The sequence below is a fragment of the Bubalus kerabau genome, chromosome 10, assembly GCF_029407905.1.
Source record: "Bubalus kerabau isolate K-KA32 ecotype Philippines breed swamp buffalo chromosome 10, PCC_UOA_SB_1v2, whole genome shotgun sequence".
Lineage (NCBI taxonomy): Eukaryota > Metazoa > Chordata > Mammalia > Artiodactyla > Bovidae > Bubalus > Bubalus kerabau.
Genome location: NC_073633.1, coordinates 91,317,581 through 91,328,667, shown reverse-complemented (window position 1 = coordinate 91,328,667; position 11,087 = coordinate 91,317,581). Strand labels below are relative to the sequence as shown.

The 11,087-nt window shown below is 42.9% G+C and overlaps 1 protein-coding gene across 3 annotated transcripts; it reads left to right on the top strand.

Moving 5' to 3' along the window:
• Positions 1 to 991: 991 nt before the first annotated feature.
• Positions 992 to 7,347, top strand: ACYP1 (acylphosphatase 1). 3 transcript variants are annotated; one of them, XM_055536442.1, is made up of 3 exons: positions 992 to 1,144; positions 1,588 to 1,685; positions 6,922 to 7,347. In XM_055536442.1, exons 2-3 carry the CDS (start codon positions 1,596 to 1,598, stop codon positions 7,135 to 7,137), a joined length of 306 nt encoding a protein of 101 aa, XP_055392417.1. In that variant the 5' UTR covers positions 992 to 1,144; positions 1,588 to 1,595; the 3' UTR covers positions 7,138 to 7,347. The 3 variants fall into 3 exon arrangements, with proteins under 3 accessions (XP_055392417.1, XP_055392418.1, XP_055392419.1); XM_055536443.1 differs by having other exon boundaries at positions 1,111 to 1,237; XM_055536444.1 differs by lacking the exon at positions 992 to 1,144 and adding an exon at positions 1,154 to 1,176.
• Positions 7,348 to 11,087: the final 3,740 nt, after the last annotated feature.

Genomic DNA, 11,087 nt, shown 5'->3' with positions numbered 1-11,087 from the left:
GTTGTGTCCAATTCTGTGCAACCCCAGAGACAGCAGCCCAACAGGCTCCTCTGTCCCTGGGATTCTCCAGGCAAGAACACTGTAGTGGGTTCCCATTTACTCCTCCAATGCATCAAAGTGAAAAGTGAAAGTGAAGTCGCTCAGTTGTGTCCGACTCTTAGCGACCCCATGGACTGTAGCCCACCAGGCTCCTCCGTCCATGGGATTCTCCAGGCAAGAGTACTGGAGTGGGTTGCCATTGCCTTCTCCGGGTCACTTGGCTTAGGTTGACTGATTCAGTTGTGATTCTGGAGCCCTGGATTATTTTGTTTGTGTTTGTGATTGGTTGCTTTAGATAAGCAACATTGTTTAGAGTTTACTTAGTAAGGTAGACTTAGTAAGGTAGACTTACTTAGTAAGGTAGACTTACTTAGTAAGGTAGACTTACTTAGTAAGGTAGACTCTGGTGGACAGCTTCCAGAATCACAGTGGGAGAAATAACCTTGTGTGCAACCTCCTATACTCTTGTCGCTGCTGCTACCAATTCCAAACTTAGGCATGACCCAGAATTGGAGGAGAACTGAGGAAAAGGGCAGAAAAATTTTATGTCTTCTATTTAATTTTTTTGTTTTGTTTATGATGTTTAGTGTTTGCCGTCCCTCTCTGTCTCCAGAATTTAAGCTCCTCCAATCCAGGGATCCTTTCTTTTTGTTAATGTGTGTCAAGCACCTAGAAGTGTGCCTGGCACAGAAGCTCTCAGTAATTATTTACAGAATAATTGGATTTATCTCAAGTGTTTCTTCGTCTTCGTCCTTCTCCCCAGGAGAAACTTAAAAAAAAAAAAAAAAAAAAAGAGGTGCGCTTAGTAACCAAGGCAGGATGAGGACTCGGTCTGTAGAGTCGTGGCCGAGACCCTGGACAGATCCTCCCCAACCCCGAGGCTCGGGCGCTCCTAGACTCGCGCCTCCCGAAATCCCACACTCTAGGCGGGCTCTGGGCCGAGCGCGCCGTGCGTGATTGGCCGGTGGAGGTGATAGACAGGAGAGGCGGCGAAGGAGGAGCCGCCTTCTAAGCTTCCGGGCGCGGCGGTTACGCGGCTGAGGGGTGACTGTTGGCCTGGTGGTCTGCCGGGTAGTCCCTAACGCTTGAGAGGACGACAAGGAGGGTGAGCCTGGGACAGGGACCCGGGGCGTGCCCGTGAGTTCGATTAGCCCTAAAATTTAATAGGAGGAGGTACTGGCGGCAGCGTGGAAGGCAGGTCTGTAGGAAGAGGGAAGGATGGAGAGGAAGTGGGACCGGGGATGGGTGTAGGGAGGTAATTGGATAAGCAGGATAATAAGAATAATAATAAGGAGGTAATTGGATAATTGCCCCAAAAGTGGCCTCTGTGGGCAATCGCGACCCGAAGCTCCCTTGCAGGTGTCTTCCTGTTACTTCAGACACCCGCGCTTACACGTATCCGAAGTACGGGCACCTTAAGGTCAGGGAGAGGTCGCAGTGGTTAAGGATGTACAGCTATGGATGTGATGACCCTTTCTGCCTAAGGATTGGGGGCCCTGGAGTAGGATAATGAGTCCTTTATTTTGCTGCTATCCTGGTCTCTGACAGGTTTGAGCATGAGCATGGCAGAAGGGGATACCCTGATATCAGTGGATTATGAAATTTTTGGAAAGGTGCAAGGAGTGTTTTTCCGCAAGTACACTCAGGTATGTGACCCTACCTACGTTATCAGCATGGGAACAAGAGAAATGTTCCCGAAAAATATGCTTTGGAGAAGCTGGCTCTTTGTTAGCTGAATGGCAAAGAGGTGGTTTGTGGAAGAATAGGTATGAAAATGCTTTGCAATGGGTAAACCACAACGCAAATGGAAGCTTTTCTCTGTGTGTGTGTGCATGCTCAGTCGTGTCCGACTCTTCAGCTCCGCAGACTATATAGCCCTCCAGGCTCTTCTGTCCATGGGATTTTCCCAGCGAGAATACTAGAGTGGGTTGCCATTTCCTCCTCCAGGGGATCTCCTCCATCCAGGTCTCTTGGATTGGCAGGTGGATTCTTTTACCACTGAGTCACCTGGGAATCCCTACTGGAAGCTTTGTCTGCTGTTATTATTGGTCTAACAGTGGTATTGAGTACCAACACACATATGGACGAGCTTCTCTTTTACAAAGAGAAAGGGCTTCCCCAGTTCTCCCTATTGGGGCATCATCAAAACAAATCACAATTCTTATAGGAAAGTTAACACTGATCAAAGAGATGACATTTCAATGACTATGTAATTTATGTAACTGCTTCGTCTGTAGCTGTTGCATTTTCTTCAGACCTTTTTTTCTCTTAAACTTTCTCCCATTCCCCTACTTAATTCCTTAATTCTGCTCATTTTAGGTTTTAAAGAACAAATACCTTTTCCAGGGGAGGACTTCCCAGGTGGCTCAGTGGTAAAGAATCTCCTGCTAATGCAAGAGACGTGGGTTCTGTCTATCCCTAAGTCAGAAAGATCCCTTGGAGATCCTTTGGAGAAGGAAATGGCAGCCCACTCCAATATTCTTGTCAGGGAAATCCCATGGACAGAGGAGCTGGAGGGCTACAGTCCAAGGTGTCACAAAGAGTCGGACACGACTTGGGGACTAAGCAACAACACCTTTTCCAGGTGAAGCTTTTCTAATGAAAATACTGTATTCATTCCAGGGTAAGTAATAGTAACACTGAACATGGAACCTGGTATGACATATTAGTAATTGGGATGAACAGACTATTGACAGCCTCTGCCTTAACTTCACTCATTTCAGTTCAGTCGCTCAGTTGTGTCCGACTCTTTGCGACCCCATGAATTGCAGCACGCCAGGCCTCCCTGTCCATCACCAACTCCCAGAGTTCACCCAAACTCATGTGCATCAAGTCATTGATGCCATCCAGCCATCTCATCCTGTCGTCCACTTCTCCGACTGCCCCCAATCCCTCCCAGCATCAGAGTCAACTCTAATAAGTCAGCTCTTCATATGAGGTGGCCAAAGTATTGGAGTTTCAACTTTAGCATCAGTCCTTCCAAAGAACACCCAGGACTGATCTCCTTTAGGATGGACTGGTTGGATCTCCTTGCAGTCCAAGGGACTCTCAAGAGTCTTCTCCAATACCACAGTTCAAAAGCATCAATTCTTCGGCGCTCAGCTTTCTTCACAGTCCAACTTTCAAATCCATACATGACCGTTGGAAAAACCATAGCCTTGACTAGACGGACCTTTGTTGGCAAAGTAATGTGTCTGCTTTTGAATATGCTATCTAGGTTGGTCATAACTTTCCTTCCAAGGAGTAAGCGTCTTTTAATTTCATGGCTGCAATCACCATCTGCAGTGATTTTGGAGCCCCCAAAAATAAAGTCTGACACTGTTTCCACTGTTTCCCCATCTATTTCCCATTAAGTGATGGGACCAGATGCCATGATCTTCGTTTTCTGAATGTTGAACTTTAAGCCAACTTTTTCACTCTCCTCTTTGACTTTCATCAATCTTCCCTAATGACAAAGATGAAATCTTAGTTTGCCTTCTGTCTTCTATAGGGGAGTATCAGGCTACTGCCTTCCCAGTGTATCTCCAACCCCAAAAATAATGAGTTAAGACTGCAGAACTTGCCAAAGCCACTTTAAAGTTCAAACCTGAATCTTTGAAATGTGAATGTTAAGTGCCACTACCTCTTTTTCCAATGATTTGCAAATCAGTTCCTCCTGATCCCTGCTCATATATGAAGTGCCTGTTGGAAGAAAAGAATTACTGAAAGTCCTAGCAAGAGCTATGTTCCAGATAGCTTTGCCTCCAGTTACGTAGGGTAGGCTTTCCTGATAGCTCAGTTGGTAAAGAATCTGCCTGCAATGCAGGAGACCCTGGTTTGATTCCTGGGTCGGGAAGACCCCCTGGAGAAGGGATAGGCTACCTAGTCGAGTATTTTTGGGCTTCCCTTGTGTCTCAGCTGGTAAAGAATCCGCCTGCAATGCAGGAGACCTGGGTTCGATCCCTGGGTTGGGAAGATTCCCTGGAGAAGGGAAAGGCTACCCACTCCAGTATTCTGGCCTGGAGAATTCCATGGACTATAAAGTCTATGGGGTCACAAAGAGTCAGACGCAACTGAGCAACTTTCACTTTCATGTAGGGTAAGTTCCTGTGGCTTAATAAATGGATTAAAAATTAATGAAGATTAATTAAAGTTGTTGAGGGAAAAGAAGCAGATGGCAGGAGAGCCCATCTTTATAGCACCTCCCAACCCTCAGTGTAAAAAGAAAATAAAAGAATACAGAAAAACAATTTTTAAATATTTATTTGGCTGTGGTGGGTCTCTTAGTTGTGGTTAACAGGATCTTCGTTAAGTCCTGCAGATCTTTTGTTGAGCAAGGACTCCCTAATTGGGGTTGTGGGGGTCGTGTGTCTTAGTCGCTCTGGGGCATGTAGGAAATTAGTTCCTCTACCAAGGATCAAACCCATATTGCAAGGCGGATTCTTAACCACTGTACCACCAGAGAAGTTTCTTTATCTCTGTTTTATTTATTAACTCCTGCTCTAATCTTTATTATTTCCCTTTTTTTGCTTGATTTGAGTTCAGTTTGCTCCTCTCTTTCTAGTTTCTTAATGTGGAAGGTCTATGTTATTGGTTTGAGGATAACCTTTTTTTAGATTGAGACTAGAATTGTTGACTATAATCCTTAAAATATTTCCAGATGACTGTTCAAGAGGAAATATGGTTTTGAGGGAGAATCAGCTTTTTGGAATTTTCTTAGGAGAGAGCACTACTTGCTTGTTTAGATATATAGTCAAAGCTGAACATGACTCAGCAATATTGTGTTACCATTTAAAAATAAGAACAGAATCCAGTGCCCAGACAAAACCCATAGGAAATCCCCATTCTCAACACCTGCCAAAGTTGGGAGTGTTTTGTTTACTCTCAGGAGTTCAGATAAATCACACTACAGTTTAAAATGTTATTGAACTATTATAACCTCCTGCTCAAAACCTCAACACAATCGATCTTATAGCAAGTTACCATATAAGGTAACTACGAACTAGGCATGGCCCACTCCCCTGGGTTAATATGAAGTAGGAGAGAGTGCGGTTGTTGCACAAAGTCAGTGGGATGTGGAGTATGATTCAAATCCATTCTCTGTATTCTTTTTAAATGCTTCAGTCTACATCCCTTAATCATGCTTTAGATATCTCTTATTTTTCTTCATTCCTTAATTTCCTCCATATCCTTTAAACTGTTATTTGACCGAAGTCTCTTTTGTTCATTATGCAAACATGTCTTTGCTTTGAACATAACTGATTTAATGAATACTTCAGTTCCTCATCAAACATACTTTTGCTCTGCATAACATTTTCTTTGGCCAACTCCAGCAATTTCCCATATTTACTAGATCACTAGTCCAGCATTTGGACATGCAGTCATGTTAACTCCCATTTTCTTTTGTAATCCAACTCCTTCTATTTAGATAGAATGTAACAAGCAATAACTTTTATAAATCCTTAGTTGGAAATTTTACAAAAATAAAATTGCCTCTGAAACATTGCTACTTTCCCCCAATTTTCAGTTATTTCACAGTTAATGCTTTATAGGAAAGAATAAAAAGTCCAAGAAAAGAGCAGTTAAAATGATTAGATGTTTTTCCTAAGCTTATTCAACATTAAAGGCCTTGTGATTATTTAGACAGAAGAAAGTCAAGTGAAAACAATAGTTAATGTGGTCTTATAAAATATAGGTGTTTAGAGGCTGCTCACCAGCAACTTTTTCCTTCTCTCAGAGGATGAGAGAAAGTGGGCTTTGAATGCAAGGTAAAGACCTTGGATTAGACAGTTCCTCTACAGTGAGAACAATGGAATGATTTGCCCAGGAAATTGTGAAATACTCTCTAATGATCTTTAAAGATATAATGGACACTTAGTCATCTGGGTTTGTTTAGGTATTCAGTTCAGTTCAGTCGCTCAGTCGTGTCCGACTCTTTGCAACCCCATGAATTGCAGCACGCCAGGCCTCCCTGTCCATTACCAACTCCCGGAGTTCACTCAGACTCACGTCCATCGAGTCAATGATGCCATCCAGCCATCTCATCCTCTGTCGTCTCCTTCTCCTCCTGCCCCCAATCCCTCCCAGCATCAGAGTCTTTTCCAATGAGTCAACTCTTCACATGAGGTGGCCAAAGTACTGGAGTTTCAGCTTTAGCATCAGTCCTTCCAAAGAACACCCAGGACTGATCTCCTTTAGAATGGACTGGTTGGATCTCCTTGCAGTCCAAGGGACTCTCAAGAGTCTTCTCCAACACCACAGTTCAAAAGCATCAATTCTTCGGCGCTTAGCTTTCTTCACAGTCCAACTCTCACATCCATACATGACCACAGGAAAAACCATAGCCTTGACTAGATGGACCTTTGTTGGCAAAGTAATGTGTCTGCTTTTGAATATGCTATCTAGGCTGGTCATAACTTTCCTTCCAAGGAGTAAGCGTCTTTTAATTTCATGGCTGCAGTTGGTCTTGGCTAAAGAGAAACAGAAGGATCAGATAACTTTATGCTTTTTTCTATTTAATATATCTATTAGATTCTTGATTAGGAGAAGGAAAATGAACAAGATATAATCCAGTATCCTAACAACAATCAGCCTTAGAGAATCATTTTGAAAACATCTGATTTGGTCTTAAATCTTTAGTACTTAATCAAATTGACTACACAGTGAAAAATTCTGGTGCCTGGGTTTTATAGGGTAGAAGAAGGAAATGAAGTCAAGTGGTCAACACTTCATGTTAATATCAGCAATGAGATTCTCCTTGCTGTAGTTCTGTTTTGACTGTTCTGGACAAAATTAATTTCAGTGGCTTGATTGTACGCCAAGGTTCTGGCAAGAGATTATAGTCTCGCTTTGTTTTGTTCAGTCTCACTGGATTTCTCTTTCTTGTCTTTTTCTTTCCCTTAGGCTGAGGGTAAAAAGCTTGGATTAGTAGGCTGGGTCCAGAACACTGACCAGGGCACAGTGCAAGGACAGTTGCAAGGGCCCGCCTCCAAAGTACGTCATATGCAGGCATGGCTTGAGACAAAAGGAAGCCCCAAGTCACACATCGACAGAGCAAGCTTCCACAATGAGAAGGTCATCGTAAAGCTGGACTACACAGACTTCCAAATTGTGAAATAATGGTCTGCATTTAAATTTTCCAAGATACTTAGCAGTTTTGTTTTTTATTGTTAATAGAGATAGAACTATTCTGTTGTCAATATTAGAATTTGTCAATAAGTTATTTTAGCATCAGTTACTTGATGATTACTGTGTATTATATGTGTGATGAAAGAATAACAACTATATACAGTTCTAATCAATAAAAACAGAACTTTCTGTGTAAGATAACTTATTTTCTTTTGATGAACTTCATTTTGGGCATAATAAGAGGCATTTACCCTGTGAACATCTTTGGGAAGAGAATTTGGAGGTAACTTAAGGAAGTCTGAAAGAAAAAGCAGTTACTTTTCATCATTTCTTTTTAATAGTTTCCATGAAATTTTCTTCAGTAAATTGTACCTAATAAGAACAAAAATCCTGGGACTCCCCTGGTGGTCCAGTGGCTAAGACTATGAGCTCTCAATGCTGGGGCCCTGGGTTTGATCCCTGATTGGGGAACTAGATCCCACATGCCACAACTAAGACCTTGTGCAGGCAAATAAATAAATAAAAATAAATATTTTTAAAAAAGAACAAAAATCCTAAAGTTCAATTTGTTAACTGTTCAAATGATATCTGGGTTTCCCTGTGGGCTCAATAGTAAAGAACCCGCCTACCAATGCAGGAAACCCCAGGTTCAATCCCTGGGTTGGGAAGATCCCCTGGAGGGGGAAAAGGCAACCCACTCCAGTATTCTTGCCTGGAGAATCTCATGGACAGAGGAGCCTGGCGGGCTATTACAGTCCATGGGGTCGCAAAGAGACACTACTGAGCACAGCACATACACAAATGGTATCTTGGACTAATTATTTTACGTTTTCTGGAGTTTCTGCTGTCATTTCTGTCCTCCAGGTAAGGAATTCACATAAACTGATGCTATGTGTTAAATTATGTTACCCCCTCACCCCTGCCAAATTCACATGTTGAAGTCCTCTCAGTATCTCAGTATGCGACTACATTTGGAGAGAGGGCCTTCATAGAGGTAATTAAGGTTAAATGGGGTCATTAGGGTGGGCCCTAATCCAATACACCCTAGTGTCCTTATAAGAAGAGGAAATTTGGACACAGGTGTGTGTGCACAGAGGAAAGAACTTGTGAAGATAGAGGACGAAGATAGCAATTTACCAGTCAAGGAGAGAAGCCTTATCATCATTCATCATTTCAACACTTTGACCTTCAGATTTCTAGCCTCCAGAACTGGGACAAGATACATTTCTATTGTTTAAGCTGCCTAGTCTGGTATTTTGTTATGGCAGCCTTAGCAAACAGACTTAGATTTATCTCCTGATTTGGTTTTGTCAGCCATTAAAAAAGTATATATCAAATGCTTACTGAGTTTGACATGTTGCTCATAAATTCCAATCTTAAACACGGTTTTGGATTTCCTTGGTGAGCCAGAGTTTGGGAGTCCACTTGCTAGTGCAGGGGACACAGGTTTGATCCCTGCTCCAGGAAGATCTCACCTCCCCCAGCCCAACTACTGAGCCCTCACTCTAGACCCTGTGCTCCACACCAAGAGAAGCCACCACAATGAGAAGCCTGTGCACCTCAAACTAGAGAGTAGCCCCAACTCACTGCAACTAGAGAAAGCCAGCACAGCAAAAAATAAATACAAATTTTTTTAAAATAAAAATACTCAATGAAAACAAGACAAAGAAACAACTCAAGGTTGGTCATCAATTTCCAAAACACCTAATCTCACAGTAATGCTGTGTAAATGACCAGTAATGCTGAAGAAGCTGCAGTTGAACAGTTCTATGTACTTTGACCACCTCATGCGAAGAGCTGACTCATTGGAAAAGACTCTGATGCTGGGAGGGATTGGGGGCAAGAGGAGAAGTGGACGACAGAGGATGAGATGGCTGGATGACATCACTGACTCGATGGACGTGAGTCTGGGTGAACTCCGGGATTTGGTGATGGACAGGGAGGCCTGGCGTGCTGCGATTCATGGGGTCGCAAAGAGTCGGACATGACTGAGCAGCTGAACTGAACTGAACTGAACTGATGAAGACCTACAAGACCTTTTAGAACTAACACCCAAAAAAGATGTCCTTTTCATTATAGGGGACTGGAATGCAAAAGTAGGAAGTCAAGAAACACCTGGAGTAACAGGCAAGTTTGGCCTTGGAGAACAGAATGAAGCAGGGCAAAGGCTAATAGAGTTTTGCCAAGAGAACGCACTGGTCATAGCAAACACCCTCTTCCAACAACATAAGAGAAGACTCTACACATGGACATCACCAGATGGCCAACACCGAAATCAGATTGATTATATTCTTTGCAGCCAAAGATGGAGAAGTTCTATACAGTCAGCAAAAACAAGACCAAGAGCTGACTGTGGCTCAGGTCATGAACACCTTATTCTCAAATTCAGACTTGAAGAAAGTGGGGAAAACTACTAGACCATTCAGTTCAGTTCACTTCAGTCGCTCAGTCATGTCCGACTCTTTGTGACCCCATGAACCTCAGCACACCAGGCCTCCCTGTCCATCACCAACTCCCGGAGTTCACTCAAACTCACATCCATCAAGTCAGTGATGCCATCCAGTCATCTCATCCTCTGTCATCCCCTTCTCCTCCTGCCCCCAATCCCTCCCAACATCAGAGTCTTTCCAATGAGTCAATTCTTTGCATGAGGTGGCCAAAGTACTGGCGTTTCAGCTTTAGTGTCAGTCCTTCCAAAGAACACCCAGGACTGATCTCCTTTAGAATGGACTGGTTGGATCTCCTTGCAGTCCAAGGGACTCTCAAGAGTCTTCTCCAACACCACAGTTCAAAAGCATCAATTCTTCGGTGCTCAGCTTTCTTCACAGTCCAACTCTCACATCCATACATGACCACTGGAAAAACCACAGCCTTGACTAGATGGACCTTTGTTGGCAAAGTAATATCTCTGCTTTTGAATATGCTATCTAGGTTGGTCCATTCAGGTATGACCTAAATCAAATCCCTTATAATTATACAGCAGAAGGGACAAATAGATTTAAGGGACTAGATCTGATAGACAGAGTGCCTGAAGAACTATGGACGGAGGTTTGTGATATTGTACAGGAGACAGAGATCAAGACCATCCCCAAGAAAAAGAAAAGCAAAAAACCAAAATGGCTGTCTGAGGAGGCCTTACAAATAGCTGTGAAAAGAAGAGAAGCAAAAGCAAAGGAGAAAAGGAAAGATACACTCATTTGAATACAGAGTTTCAAAGAATAGCAAGGAGAAATAAGAAAGCCTTCCTCAGCGATCAATGCAAAGAAATAGAGGAAAACAAAAGAATGGGAAAGACTAACTAGAGATCTCTTCAAGAAAACTGCAGATACCAAGGGAACTTTTCATGGAAAGATGGGCTCAATAAAGTACAGAAATGGTATGGACCTAGGAGAAGCAGAAGATATTAAGAAGAGGTGGCAATAATACACAGAAGAACTGTACAAAAAAGATCTTCACGACCCAGATAATCACGATGGTGTGATCACTCACCTAGAGCCAGACATCCTGGAATGTGAAGTCAAGTGGGCCTTAGGAAGCCCCACTACAAACAAAGCTAGTGGAGGTGATGGAATTCCAGTTGAGCTATTTCAAATGCTGAAAGATGATGCTGTGAAAGTGCTGCACTCAATATGGCAGCAAATTTTGAAAACTCAGCAGTGGCCACAGGACTGGAAAAGGTCAGTTTTCATTCCCATCCCAAAGAAAGGCAATGCCAAAGAATGCTCAAACTGCACTACAATTGCACTCATCTCACCTGCTAATAAAGTAATGCTCAAAATTCTCCAAGCCAGGCTTGAGCAATACGTGAACAGTGAACTTCCAGATGTTCAAGCTGGATTTAGAAAAGCCAGAGGAACCAGAGATCAAATTGCCAACATCTGCTGGATCATCAAAAAAGCAAGAGAGTTCCAGAAAAACATCTATTTCTGCTTTATTGACTA